The following is a 15,702-nucleotide window of genomic DNA, read 5'->3' as shown; positions in this document are numbered from 1 at the left end:
AGTGAACACTTCCATAAAAAACAGCCACCTCTTAAAAAAAAACAGAAGCAAAGAAATTGGTAGAATAGGGTTTTATTTGGAATTATCTTTCAAAAGTGATTTTGTGAACTTGGAAGGAATGGTTTTTCTTAGAAGATTCATCACTGAAAAGAAGCATTTGTATTTAAGTCATTACGTTGAAGAGCATGACAGCCTCCTCGAAATAAATAGAATGGTTTTTTACATAAAATATCACCAAATAGTGCATTATATTTCCTTAGTATTTTTAGTGCTTTCTAATTTTGAAGGATTTGATTGTGTGTGTGTGTTTCTAGAACACTAATAGCATTTTTGAAATAACTTTTTTCTTTGCATAAAGAATTTAACAGTTAATTAGAAATGAAATAAACTAGGTTCAGCAACTCTCTTCACTCTTAAGAGTTGTTATCCCTATTTAATTATTTTTTTCCTTGGAAAATATTTATCTTACAATTACCAAAATGCATGTAAAAGCATTGACATTTTACCCTCAATGTCCCAACTACCTAATCAGTCGGTCTCAAGCCAGAATGCACTTTAAAACCACCTTATCCTGCCTAGGCCCTGTTCAGATATTTATGAACTCCAGGGACTGGGGAGAAGGGCCCAGTATTAGGAAATGCTCTCTAGGTAGTTTTGTAATTTGAAACTGCTCAAAGATATGCATGCCTCTTAGCTACAGCTCCACTAGGAAAGTCAAGACGCAGAGGCCGTTCTCACTCTAAGCGGTGAGTTCTCACCCACAGTGACTGTCTGTAGCGTTCTGACAGTGGTGGACAGGTAAGGCGGTAACCAGGTAACCAGTAACCAGGTAAGGCAGTAACCAGGTAACCAGTAACCAGTGCGTGGAGCTTGTTCGGTGACTCTTCACCTTCTGCACAGCCCCACTGGGTACAGCCTGGGACATTCCTTACTCCTCTGGCCCAGCAGCTTCGTTGAGCCTGGTGTCAGGGCGCACATCTGGAGCTCCCGCCCACGTCGTGGCAGGTTTCTGGGTTGGTTTGAGTGCCCCCCGGGCACACTTCTTGAAGTCTGCTCTACGGCTGCACTTGCGCATGTCCATGGTGTGTTCTCCGGGCACCACCTTGTTGATGGCCGACTGGCCTTTCTTCTTTTTGCTGCCCTTCTTTGTGGGAACCCTCCTGCCGGACTTGACAGTTTAGCAAAATTTTACTGAATATTCATTAAGATAGTGGTTAAAAGCCTAGGTATTAGAAATAAGCTGCCCAGGTTCAAATCCTGTCGAGTGACCTTTGTCAACTAAGTTACTTAATAGGTTTGTTGAAAGGATTAAATGAATTGATATTTGCCAAGCACTTGGTGTGTCACTCATGTGGTGAGCACTAAATCCATGCCGGTTTCTGCTAGCTATCTTAGTGGTGGGTGCTGGAAACCCACAGATACATAGAAAATGTGTCTCTGCTCTCCAGATAACATACATTTATAAAACAATAGTTGAAGCCTTGTGGTTAGCAATAGGAAGTCTTTTATTGTGTTCTAGGTTCACTACATTCAGCATTATGTGTCAGTTTTTGCATTTAATAAAATCTTGTTACTTGCTCCCGTTTCAAACATATGAAGAAATTGAAGCCTTTGAAGGATTATCATACCTGGAATTACATAGTTATTCAGTATCAGAATCAGCGTTTGAACCAGGCCGTGTGACTCCAGATCTTTAATCCTTAACTGCTAGTCTCTGGTAAATGTGCTTGAGATGCTGGGAGAATGACAGCAAGGCATCTGCCTAGGCTGTTCATGTCATCTTCAGGGAGCAGGTGATATTTGACTAGGGTGTTCAAAGAATGAATGAGAATTAGCTACTGGATGGGGAGAGGAGGGCATTTCTCATGGAATGGTTTGGGTGTGAGGAACGTTACTGAACACTTGAGCTGTGTGTAATTTCTTCGGTTGGCATTCAGTTAAGAGATGAAGTTGAAAAGGCGAGTACAGACCAGAAGACCGAGTCACGAAGATCCCATGGTCCATGTGAAGCCATCTGTACTTTGCTTTCTAGTTAACGGTGGTTCTTTAAAGTAGTTAAATAGCTCTTGAGGAGCTCCTGAAGAATTTATTTTAAAGAGGACGGCATGGTTGTATTTGCATTTAGAAACCTAGTTCTAGTGATGCAGTGTGAAGTGGGTCAAAGAAGCCCTCCAGTCCATTGCTCACAGTGGTCAGTGAGACGTGACCAGGGCCTGGATGAAGGCGGCGGGGGTCCAGTAGGCAGAGGTTGTGCGAAGGATTTAGGATAGGATGGGAAAGGTAGAGTGCTGGGTTGAGTTGAGGTTAAACGAAAGGACAGAACCACATAGTTCCCAGTGTTCTTTTTTGAGTAGATGATGATACTGGATGTGGGAAGGGGAGCTTCTTTGGATGGCCTCTCCCAATCGTGGTCACACACACTGGGGGCTTGTGCGAAGTCTAGACTGTCTTGTAAAAGGATGTGGTGATCAGGAGGGCTTCCAGGTAGGTTTGCCAGGTCATCAGCACACAGGTGACAGCTGAAACTGCATGGGTAATAGCTGAAGTTGTTAACATAGATAACGTTCATTTAACAGTAAACGTTACCGGGTACTGGTTACCTTGTGTACCATTAGGCACTAGAGAGAAAACAGGGACCAAAGCAGACTTTAAAAAAAAAAATTCGTATTCTCAGGAGCTAACAGTTTAGTAGTGGGGACGGATTAAAGTAAATACTGTATCATGTGGTAACGTTATGGGGAAAAAGCACGGGGTGGGGGGCAGAGAACTCTGAGGGGAGGGATGGATTTGTGCAGTTTTGAATTGTTGGGTTAGGGACTGTCCACCATGTAGCAGAAGGCTGAGCAAGGTGAAGGAGTGAACAGCAGAGTACTGGAATCGCAGGCTGTGGGCAGGGGCTTGTGCCTGGTACAGTCCAGGAGATACACGAAGGCCACGTGCTCGCTGACACTTGGTATTTGCTGGGGGTTTATTTATTTATTTATTTTTAGTAGCCGTCCTAATGGGTGTGAATGGGTGTGATGTACAGTTGCATTTCCCTGGTGACTAGTGATGTTGAACATCTTTTCATGTGCATATTGCCCATCTGTGTATATATCTTCTTTAGAGAATGAAAATTGATTAGAAGTCATTATATTGTAAGATCTTATCCTAATTCAGTTGTTTGGCAAAACATAATCTGAACTGATTTGAGACTATCTATATATGTATGCTGCTGCTAAGTCGCTTCAGTCGTGTCCGACTCTGTGCGACCCCATAGACGGCAGCCCACCAGGCTCCCCCGTCCCTGGGATTCTCCAGGCAAGAACACTGGAGTGGGGTGCCATTTCCTTCTCCAACGCATGAAGGTGAAAAGTGGAAGTGAAGTCGCTCAGTCGTATCTGACTCTTCACGACCCCGTAGACGGCAGCCCACCAGGCTCCCCCGTCCCTGGGATTCTTCAGGCAAGAACACTAGAGTGGGTTGCCATTTCCTTCTCCAGTGCATGAAAGTGAAAAGTGAAAGTGAAGTCGCTCAGTCACGTCCGACTCTTCACGACCCCATAGACTGCAGCCCAGCAGGCTCCCTCGTCCCTGGGATTCTCCAGGCAAGAACACTGGAGTGGGTTGCCATTTCCTTCTCCAGTGCATGAAAGTGAAGTCGCTCAGTCGTGTCCGACTATTAGCGACCCCATGGACTGCAGCCTACCAGGCTCCTCTGTCCATGGGATTTTCCAGGCAAGAGTACTGGAGTGGGGTGCCGTTGCCTTCTCCCAAGAACACTGGAATGTATATATATTCTTTGTTGTGTCAGTTGCTCAGGCGTGTCCGCTCTTCGTGACCCCCATGGTCCGTGAAATTCTCCAGGCAAGAATACTGGAGTGGTTTGCCATTCCCTTCTCCAGGGGATCTTCCTGACCCAGGGATCAAACTTGGGTCTCCTACATCGCAGACAGATTCTTTACCATCTGAGTTACCAGGGAAGCCCAATATATTCTTTAGTTATCCTATGAATATATGAATATTCATATGCTTTGCTGAAGAAATATGAAGGTATCTGATTATGCAGTGTTGTCCCAAACCCTGCTGAGGCTGTTGATTTAAGATACATATATGTACTGTAACACTTTTCTAACGAGAAAAGTTCACAATTCCAAAGCACATTCTATTCCAAGCGTTTTGGATAAGAGGCTGTGGATGTGTACTTTGGAAAGCTAAGTTCTAGTTCAAAAAAATTTACAAACTTTTGGAGTTCAGAAATTAATTAGTTGAGGGCTCCCCATACGTTCTGTCTCACCTTGTACCTGGTTGGTTCTTTCTGTTTGTGCTTCACTCTTGCTGTTCCTGTGCTGTCCTTCTCCCTCGACTTCTCTGAGCCTTGTTTCTCACCCCACACCCCTCCCCGTCTGTGAAGTGGGCAAGTGTTTCCTGCTTTGAGGACTGGATTGTGGGGAATGAAGGAGATGACAGTGCGAGATGCAGGGTCTGCACAGGAGGTACCCCACACATACTGAGGCTCTTTCTTCCCAGTTCATGCTCTCTCCATTTCACAGCTTATGACTTCATTCTTACACATCTCTTTCATCAGGTAACTTTTAATCCTTAAGGAACAGGATTGTTTTTTATTAAAGTTTTCATGGGAAATGTCCCAGTGTCAGAAAGACATATCTTCTCCCACCATTGCACATTCTCGTGCTGATACTAAGGGGAATCCTACCTTCCATTCCCACCTCAAAGTGTCATTCCCACAGGGAATGGAAAAGAGATGTCTGACGGGAGGGGCAGGGCTGTGTCAACTTCAATTGTAATTTTCCTTTTGTACCAGATCTAGGCTGGGGGTCAGTGTATACAAGAGTGGTCTCTCGCTATTGGATGGAAGTGGAGTTTTTTGCAGAAAAGTAACAACCTTTTCTCCAAAATTGCTGGTAATAAGTTTCATTCTCTAGAATAGGCATATTTAAAGTTACCTCTTTTGATTTAGTCCAATTACTAGTGCATTCAGTGTCCCCTCCCGTATTTTCTTAGGTTGGACAGTCCATTCTGGCCCAGAATGTGTGTTTTGTTTTAGCTGTTTAGGCGTATTCAAATGAGAAGGAAGGCACAGGGTGGCAGCACCCAAGTTAAAAGCTTAAAAAAAACTTATGTGCTCTTGATTTGTTAAATACCTGCTACTTTGGAAAGTTGCATATTTGATGACATCTTGACTGAAATTTAAACATGAAATCAAAGATAACTTTGTAATTCAGACTTGGCAGTTTGGTTTTGGCAAGGCCTGGGTTAACGGGCGGTTGGGCGCACCTGCTCCTTCCTGGCTGCACAGCCTTTGTTGCTTCTGCACGCTGGCTCAGAGGCTCCTTTCGCAAGGGAGCTGGAGGGTGGCCGGCGCGTTTCCTAGTGCAGGAGGCCGAGGGCCCTGAAGGCAGGGAGGTGTGCCGTGCCTCCGGCCTTCCGCAGACCGCAGGTGGCGGCGATGTGCAAGCAGTTGTACTGGAGCTGGGTGTCCACCTTCGCGTCAGGCATCCGCCTGGAGGAGCGCGCGGCCGCGGACGGGAAGGCTGTCCAGCCGCAGGTGATGTCGCAGCAGGTGTGTGGCCTCGCCCTGTGTGCGTCCTGTGTGACCCTTGGCCCAGGAGGTTAGATTTGGTTTCTGACTGGTTATTCTGATATTTTCTGTATTACTGTTCTTGTTATTTGGAGCTGTGAAGATAGGCTAAAAGGTGCTACTTTGTGAATTACAGTACATGATTCTGGAATGTAGTTTAAAGAACAGTGTGTTTAAAACTTTTGCAAAGCTCTGTTTGGCTTTTGAGAAACAAACAAACAAAATCTTTCTCTAACCCCATCTTGTGTTTTTCTTTTTGATTTTGCTCTTGAAAGAGCCTCAGTGCTCCTTGGTGTCGTAACACAGTTTATCCAACTAACAGATGTTTGTCTTTTGTTTTGAGGTGCCTCAAGGAAGAGGTGAGGTTTCACCTGGCTATGCTCCAACTTGAAACCCGAGATACGTCCCTTGGCCTTTTAGAAAAGGGAGTGGTTAGACAGACCAGAGGGAGTCCTCAGATGAGTTATGGTGAAGAGGCGTTTTCCTTAAATAAATTTATATAAAGAATATAAATTTGATATTATATCTTTTTAGATTTGTTAGAAGTGGGGGTGGGGTGGGGTGTGTGTTTGTCCTGCGCTCCAGCAAGGGACTTTTGGTAATCTCTCAGTGGTTTTTAAAGCATAAAATGGTGAAGGATAATTTTGGTTGTTCCTTTTAAGAGTTATTAATACTTGTGTTTGATTAGGCCGAATTCTAGCTCCGTTTTTGAAAACATTAATTCATGTTTATAGAATATCCATGATAATTATACATGGTTATGTATTGTATGTTATATATATAATATACACGGGGACATACCTTCTTTTATTGCTCTTCACTTTATTGTGCTTCACAGATAATGTTTTTTACAAATTGAAATTTGTGGCAGCTCCTAGTTGAGCAAGTGTATCAGCAAGCACCATTTTTCTAAGAACACTTATTTGTTCATTTCATGTCTCTGTGTCACATTTTGGTAATTTTTGCAACATTTCAAACTTTTTCATTATTATTGTATTTGTTCTGATGATCTGTTATGGGACTTGCTAAAGGCTCAAATAATGTTTGGCATTTTTCAGTAATAAAATATTTTTAAATTAAGTATGTCCGTTTTTTTTTTTAAGATATAATGCTATTGCAAACTTAATAGACCAGAGTGTAAACATAATTTTTATATGTACTGGGAAACCAAAAATTTGTGTGACGTGCTTTATTGTGATTCTTACTTTGTTCCTGTGGTCTGGAGCCAAATCCACAGTATCTCTGAGGTATGCCTATACGTGTATACGAATCTTGTTCCACTGGGCACAGGGCAAATCAAATTCCCTGTGAAAAGCTACTAGGAAGGAAGTTTTAGGAGAAGTGTACAACGGACTGAAGACTCTTACTTGTTTTGGTGTATTCTTTTCGTGTTGTCCTTAGTACCTGCTTTTGCAGACTAGAGGATGCTTGCTTTCTGTGTGCACGCCCCTGTTGAGTAGGTTGTTGCTGCTTCTGTCAGTTGGGGTGCTGTATGTCTGATCTCAGCCTGTGGGCGGCAGGCCCTCCTCCCCATCCCTGACTCTGAATCCCCCTGTGCCACGGTGTCTCTTTAACTACTGAGTCATTAAGGAAGGAGTTTAGTTGAGGATATTCACAGTATTATTAAATATGGAAACTGTAGTGTCACCAACTGCATTTGGTTCTAGGAGATTTATTAGCATATTTAGTTTTCATTTGGTTGCTCGTTTTAAAGAGTAAGACAGTTTATTTCAAAACTCATTAGCTTGTTCCTGGCTTTTCTAATTCCTTGTGGAATCCTGAGAACAGGACACTTTGATTCAGACGATTTTTTTGTTTTGTTTGTTACCTATCTTAGTATTTTTAATGTACCTAACTTATATAACCAGTGTATTTTCTCACTCCACTCTTAGTGTTTTTAATGTAGCTAACTTATGTAATCAATGTATTTTCTCACTGCACAGAAAGTTGGAGTGACTGGTCCTCCTGATCCACAAGTCCGCTGTCCCTCTGTTATTGAGTTTGGGAAGTATGAAATTCATACCTGGTACTCCTCTCCATATCCTCAAGAATACTCAAGGTATGTTTTGAGAGGCCATTTACCTTTTGTTCTTAGGTTCCTAGAACTCCAGCACTAGAAGTGATCTTGGAGACATTGTTGTAGTCCAGTTCATCTCTTTACATTCAAGAAAACTGGTAGGTTTTAAGTGTCCATAATAGCAGCATACTTTGGCAGCCACTTAGTCTCAGTTGGCTTTATAATTTTTTTTTCTGTAACCTATCCAAAAACTATTACTTAAGATCGGAAATATGACACATGGTCAGAATGAAAGGGGAACATTTTTTTCTTTATGAGAAATTGGCCTTCATATCTCACACCAAAAAAATTTCTTTTAAAGAGAAATTCTTATACTTAACTATAAATAAAGTTTTACTGAGTAGCCTTTTATTTAAATTTTTATAATTTAACAAACTTAGTAAATTGTTTTCCCAGAAATAATTAGCCAAATGGTATAAAATTATATATAAATGGCTTGGGTTTCTAGATATAAAAACTGATCAGTCACCAGCTTTTTGGGATAACGTAGTGAGCTTAATGAAGCCAGATTTGTTTCTTGACTCAACTCTGACATTTATAAGCTATGTAACCTTAGAAATTACCTAGCTACTTGGTACTTCAGTTTCCTCATCTGTGAAACAGAGATAATAATAGTTCTGACCTCAGGAGGTTTATTGTGAACATTAAATGAGTAGAATCATGTAAATCACTTAAAAATTGTGAGTGGTCAGTAACGTCAGTTATTTTTTTCTTTTAGGGTTGAAATTAAAAGAGTTGAAAAATAAGATTCAGTCAAAAAATTAAACACTGGCTTAGCATTTGAAGCAGTCATTAATTCTTTAATCTGGCTTACAAATCTAAGCAGATTAGAAAAGTAGGAGTGAGACCCAGACCTCAGTGACAGAGAGGTGGGGGGAGAAAGCAAAACCCCAGGAATCTGACATACAAGCTTATGAAACACAGTAGCTGAGAGCCATTTATTGTAGGATCAGTTACCTCCAAACTCTGTGTTAGACCTTTAAGGCAATATTATATTTATTTCATGGAAGAATAACAATCTGAGTTTGTTAAAAACATTATATATTATGTATATATGTTAAAAGAGGGAAGGAAATTCCTCAACTACCTACAGAACACAGGTGTTTAGTGCAATGTCTTCCTCAGGAGTTATGGCCAGCCAGGGTATTGTATAATCAAGAACAGCAAAGTTGAAGAATTAATTTCATCATGAAGTTTAAAATAAATCATTACCATTTTAAGTGAGCTCTTTCCCAGCTGTGCAGATCACAAGAGTGCCCCGCCTGGAACAGAAAGCCTGTTCAGCTGTGTGTCCCGCCCAACGGCTGCCGTGGGGAGTGCAGCCCCAGGCACCTGCTCTTTTCCTCTCCAGGGCGGGAGGAGGGGCGGAGCTCATTTAGTCAGGAGCAGAGACAGAGGAGAATGAGGCTGTCAGTTTTAAGATACTAAGTCTGATTAAAAATGTTGCATTTTGCTCTGATGAGTTTGTCCCTAGAATTTGACTTCTTAATCAAGTTTGAGGGAGTTAGTTACCAGTGAAAGAATAAACATTGCCAGCAGAAAAATAAATAACCTAAGAAGTTTAATAGGAATTGTAACAGAAAGCAGCAGCAGAACTGTAACATACATCTAAGTAGAATTTTAGATGTTTTCTGTACTTTTCATTAGTCACCATTGTGAAGGGTTCCCTGAAAATAGCAGATAATATTGTGTAATTTATATGTTTTTTAGTAATTATTTTTTCTATCTATATAGTCTTAATTTTCTTAATTCATTTTCAAAAAAACATGTTTTGTTGAGTTTAGACTTGTTTCACTTCTGAGTTCTTTAAACTTGAGTTGACTATAATGTTTAGAGATCACGTGCTTTCTAAATAATAAACCTATATTTTTACTTTGTTAATGACTATTCTCTGCTAAATTACTTCTAAATTATTTTCTTATTAATAAAAGTTCTAAACACTTTAAAAAATTTCCGAGTCCTAAAGCAAAACAAAGAAGAAGAGCAAAAACAAAGAGGAGATCGTAAAAGGAAAAATTATTTGGGAAGTGGGATTACGTATTATCTCCTATAATATTCAGATATTTGTGTGTGTGGTATATGTTAAGTAGTCTTGCATCCATGATTTTTAAAAAACAAAATGAAACAACAGCAATGAAGCAGCTTCATTTGGAGCAGTATGATTAAGTCTCAGACGTTGAAGAATATAAAGCAGAGGTTGTAACCTGAGGTTTCCCCCGCAGGGCGATGTGATGCTCACACATGGCAGATGGGTCCATAGAGGGCCGGACTCTGCCTCTAAGGACGTGACGCAAATAGGCTGAAGGCAAGAGGAACTGTGGTCACGGAATGTTCTCTACTCCTGAGCTGCTTAGGGCTTTAGCTTCTTAATAACCTCTTTGCTACAAGTTCGTATTAAGATAAGATCCCAAAAACGCATATTCTCACATATTTGAGTAGTTTGGGAACCTTGCTCTACCTTTTGATCCTGTTCCTGACTTGACTTGATGCTTAGATTATGTACAACCCCAATTACTAAGGAACAGCATCCTCTTAAGTCTTTAAATGACCATTAAATGATGAAATAAAATGGATGAAAGGAGAATAAAAATATTCATAGTATTAATCATAAATAATAGCCATAGTTACCATTCACTGAGCTTACTCAGTGACTAAACATCTCTGGAATAATTCTGTGAGGTGGATATTGCTATCTTTGTTCTCACAGGCCAGGGCCCAGCAAACATATTGAAGACCACACAGTTTCTAAATGGGAGAACCAGGATTTAATCCCACTTTTCTCTTACCATATAGCTATAACTTTTAGCCACTGTACATGACTACTCCATATAGCATTGATAACTAGATTGATCTCAGATGGCTTGTACCATAATCTTTGACTTAAGGAGTATTTGGTGTAATTTCTATTGTATTAAAATTTTACTATTGACATATTATAAAAGCTGCACAAACTGCTGCTATCTTGGGCAATGTTCTAAAGCCACAATAGGAAGAATATTTGCATTATCATAGAAGTAAGGGAACCAATACAGCTGTAGCCCAATCCTGACTTCAGAGATTGTGGTATCCATGTAATGGGTGACTTTAAAATAAATGTCAAGTGTGGGGGCTGTACCCCCATGATGGAGCTAGTCAGAGTGACCATATGCGTCCTCGATAGTCCAGGCCTAGGTGCTGTCAAGGAGAAGGCAGAAAGCAGTACTCAGCAGTGTTCTTTAGGTCGGGGAGTGTTCCTGATTTCAGTAACTGCACTTCATTTCATGTGATCTGATGTTTTTCCTATTTGATATATTTTTTCAATGAGAGAACTGCAGCCATTTGTACTATTACTAGAAAAGATATTTGATCTTTTCTAGAGTTGTATTGAATGATTCCCATTAGACTAACAGTGTCATCCCAGTAGTCTTGATTTTAATAAAGTCAAAGGCTTTTAAAATACAAAGGATCATAAGAGACTATGACAAATAGCTGTATGTCAATCAGATGGACAACCCAGAAGAAATGGAGAAGTTCCTAGAAATGAACAATCTTCCAAGGCTGAAGCAGGAAGAAATAGAAGATGTGAAAAGACCAATTACCAGTAATGACATGGCATCAGTACTAGAACGGCTATCAGCAGACAAAGCTTCAAGAGCAGATGGCTTTATAGGTGAATTCTACCAAACATTTAGTGAAGTGGTAGCGCCTGTCTTTTCTCAAACTATTCCAAAACATTGCAGAGGAAATAGTGCTCCCGAACTCATTGTGTGAGGCAAGCATCTCCTTGATTCTAAAACAAGATAAAGATACCACAAGAAAAGAAAATTATAGGCCAGTATCACTGATGAACATAGATACAAAAATCCTTAACAAAATGCTACCAAACCAATGCAATAATGTGTTAAATGCAACAATGTATTAAAATGATCATAAGCAATGATTATAAATAATAGTCAAGTGAGATTTATCATGGGGATTCAAAGATTCTTCAGTATCTGCAAATCAATCAGTGTGATACAACACACTGAAGAACAGAATTAACAAATTGAAGGTCACACTAAAAATAGTGTGACCATCTCAGTAGATGCACGGAAAGCTTTTGACAACATTCAGCATTCATGTGATAGAAACTCTCCAGAAAGGGAGCGTAGAGAGAACACACATAATAACGGCACGTATGACAAGCCCACAGCTAATTTCACACTCAGTTGTGAAAAGCCCAAAGAATTTCGTCTCAGGTCAGGAACAAGACAAGGAGCAAGACCACTTTAATTCAACATAGGTTGGAAGTCCTGGCTACCTCAGTCAGACAAGAAAAAGAAATAAAGAATCCAGATTGGACAGGAAAAAGTAAAATGGTCACTGTTTGCAGACAATATGGCACTATACATAGAAAAGTCCTAAAGAAGCCACAAAAAACGTTTGGAGCTCACTGATGAATTTGGTAAAGTTGGCAGGATACAGAATTAATATGCGGAAATCTGTTGCATTTCTATACCCTGACAGTGAACTGTCAGAAAGTAAGGAAATAGTCTCATTTACCATTGCATCAAAAAGAATAAAATGCCTGGGAATAAACCTGCCTAAGGAAGTAAAAGATCTGTACTCAGAAAACTGTAGGACACTGATGAAAGAAACTGAAGATGACGGAGACAAATGGAAAGATACATTATGTTTATAGATTGGAAACCTTACTGTTAAAAACGACAGATACCATGCAAAGCAATCTACTCATTATGTGCAATTCCTGTCAAATTACTCAGGGCATTTTTCATAGAACTAGGACAAAAATTTTTAAATTTGTATAGAAATGCAAAAGACCCTGAATGGCCAAAGCAATCTTGAGAAAGTAAAACAGAGCTGGAGGGTTGACTTCAGACTGTATTACAAAGCTACAGTAATCAAAAAGTGTGGTCCTGGCACAAACACACACACACAGAGATCAATGAAACATAATAGCCCAGAAATAAACCCGCCTCTTATGGTCAGTCTGTGATGGAGAAAGCAAGAATGTACAGTGGGAAAAAGTCAGATTCTTCAGTAAATGATATTGGGACGATCGGACAGTTGCATGTAACAGAATGAAACTGGACAGTTTTCTCAAATCATGTAAAAAATAAACTCAGGATGGTTTAAAGTCCTAAAGATAAGACCTGAAGCCATAAAAGTCCTAAAAGAAAATATAGCTGGAATACTCTTTGATATAAATTGGAGCAGGTTTTTTATCTGTCTCCTAAAGCAAAGGAAACAAAAGCAAAAGTAAATGGAGCCTAATTAAACTTAAAAACTTGTACTGCAAGGGAAACCATTGACAAAATGAAAAGACAACCTCCTGAATGGGAGGAAATGCTTGCAAATGATATGATCAATAAGGGATTAATACCCAAAATATATAAACAGAGGTGTTTTTTTTTTTCCAATTTCCTTCAGCCTCAGTACGTATTTATATGAGAGAAGATATATTTGGATTATATTTCTTGTCATTGTATCACCCAGTATTTTTGTATGTACAGTTTTTGTTATAGTATCAGATCTTAGCATGCTTACCAGTTTTGGACACAATTCAGGGTACAGGAGAGCCTCTGTGCTGAGGATACGTGGGATATGTGTTTATCAGAGAGAGCCATGCAGTCTTCTCATTCCAGACTAAAATACTTACAGAAGCCACTGGCGTTTAGGTTATGTTCCTTCTGTGGCTTTTTCAGTGGTGAGGAATCTGTCTGCATTGCAGGAGAGGCAGGAGACTCGGGTTAGATCCCTGAGTTGGGAAGATGCCCTGGAGGAGGAAGTGGCAGCCCACTCCAGTATTCTTCCCAGGATAACCCCATGGACAGAGGAGCCTGGTGGGCTGTGGCCATCAGGTCTCAAAAGAGTCAGAAATGGCTGAGCACACGTGCACACAGAACCACTTTATTGCCTGGCTCCTTATCACAGAGACTGTGTAAGGGAGAAGTCCTACTGCTAAAAAGCAAGTGTATTGAAAAATATAAATTATTATATAAAAAATAACAATATAGATGAAGAAATAATTAGAAATTTTATTTCAGTCATTGAAAATAGACCTTTGAGGTGCAGGATTTAATGTCATATTTGACTGGAGAGAAAGCCAGAATTTCGGAGCAGAAGGAAGGAGGTAGTGTAGCATGTCCTAACTTGAAAAAACGTTTTCCATATTACAGTTTTATACTTAAAAATATGTACAGAATCTGCTTTTACAGTCCCCACTATATGTCCATCATGCTCAGCCTCTGTACCTGGTGTACCTGGCACAGGGCCTGACAGTGTTCAGTCGGTGTTCATTTTCTGAAAGTAATGAGTGAGTGATCTGATAAAGGAAGAAAGACTGTACAGCTTAACAAAGTCTTCACTTTCTGGTGTGTTCCCAAGGTAGACTTTACTTTTTTTACTTACTGGAGATTATCAAGGAGGAGAGAAGGTGAGATTTTCATGGCTTTCTGGTGGGTAACTTTAAAAGACAACAAAGATTAGTTTACTAGGAAGATCCCTGGATTGTGTGAATTGATTTCCCACCCCTGCCCTCTTGCTATCGATTAGTTGGATCCTATTATCCAGATTAGTTTTATCTTTGATTTTTGTGTTTCCTTTTTTAAAAATTTGATTAATGGGGATAATGATACATTCCTTACCTTTTTACCTGGGTAGTAATGAGTAAGAATAAGAGTGGAAGTTTAAAGTCTTACATAAAGTTTGTGTAATTGTTTTTTTTTACAGGCTGCCTAAATTATATCTCTGTGAATTCTGTCTAAAATATATGAAAAGTAGAACTATTCTGCAGCAGCATATGAAGAAGTGTGGTTGGTTCCATCCTCCTGCTAATGAGATTTATAGAAAGAATAACATTTCTGTTTTTGAGGTAAAGTAGAAGATGTTTAGTAGTTGTCTTCCTATCCGTTTCAAATACAGCCCCCCACCACCACCCAACCCCCCCCCACCCCCCACCTCCCTCCCCCCCGCCCCCCGCCGCTGCCCATGCTTTATCCGATTGCACAGCTTGATTTGTTTTGGAAATGTTTTACTATGGTTCACTCACTATGGAGTCAGTAGTTCAGCTCTATAGGGGAGAATCAGAATTAGGTCAGTCTAAGTGGTACCAGTTCACAAACTTGGTCTCTGAATAAACTATTTTGTATTTCATTGAATCAAAGACATCAGTTGTAACATATTTTACGTTCCACTCAGAAGGTAAAAATACTGAAAATTATGATATATATGACTCCATTTGATTTTTTAATGCCAACAGATTTTACTTTTGTATAGATGTGATAAGATTGTGTCTTAGACTCTATGAAACGTGGCACTTAACAGATTTCTACTGCTCTGTTTAAAGGAATATTGTGTAGAGGTATATATGTAACAGCTGTAGTAAATCCTAGTAATATTTCCTGACTTCATCGTGATTGTTTGACTTAGGCTACATCTGTGATTCTGTGTTGTTAATAGTGGTTTTTAAGTTCTTGATCTCAGTTCCGGTCTGATTGCCCAGCTACTAACTGAGTACGTACCATGTGCTCAGTTCTGTTAATTCCGATGATGATAGACTTTCAGGTTGTCAGGATCTGCTCCATCTCTCACTTTCTTAATCTTCCCAGAGCTTTTATTTTAGGTGAGGAATAGAGGAGCTCTTGACCTTTAAGGGAGGGAAAAGGTGTTTTGTACATTAAATTGCTAAAGAAGTGGCAGTCTTTTTTGTGTGTGTGGCAACACAATGTGGCTTCTGGGATCTTAGTTCCCCAACCTGGTTGAACCCCAGACCCTCAGCAGTGAAAGTACAGAGTGCTAACCTCTGGACTGTCACGGAGTTTGCAGAAGTTGCAGTCTTAAAATGTCAGTGTCTTTGGGTCTGATGTAAGCGGTCATGGAGGAGCACACGCTGCGGGGGTGCTGGGACCATACAGCCTCTCGCTCCTGATCCTGGCCAACCAGAGCCCACGAAATACCTCACTTGCCAGGTTGCCGCCCAGGGAACCTGCTCCTTGCTTTTGACAAAAGATAATAATCCCTCAAGGAGCTTTATTTAGGGGGAAACCTCATTTTGGCAGTCTGAT

General features: G+C 40.2%; 1 protein-coding gene across 2 annotated transcripts in view; it reads left to right on the top strand.

The window, feature by feature from the left end:
* The window catches only part of KAT6A (lysine acetyltransferase 6A), a 108,812-nt gene that overhangs the window by 75,504 nt on the left and 17,606 nt on the right, over positions 1–15,702 (top strand). For both annotated transcript variants that reach the window (XM_027530102.1, XM_027530101.1), the window contains exons 9-10: positions 7,524–7,639; positions 14,369–14,510. In XM_027530102.1, the coding sequence (XP_027385903.1) occupies positions 7,524–7,639; positions 14,369–14,510 (258 nt within the window). The remainder of the gene's footprint in view (positions 1–7,523; positions 7,640–14,368; positions 14,511–15,702) is intronic.

Source organism: Bos indicus x Bos taurus, chromosome 27 (assembly GCF_003369695.1).
Source record: "Bos indicus x Bos taurus breed Angus x Brahman F1 hybrid chromosome 27, Bos_hybrid_MaternalHap_v2.0, whole genome shotgun sequence".
Classification (NCBI taxonomy): domain Eukaryota; kingdom Metazoa; phylum Chordata; class Mammalia; order Artiodactyla; family Bovidae; genus Bos; species Bos indicus x Bos taurus.
This window is presented reverse-complemented; position numbering and strand designations above follow the sequence as displayed.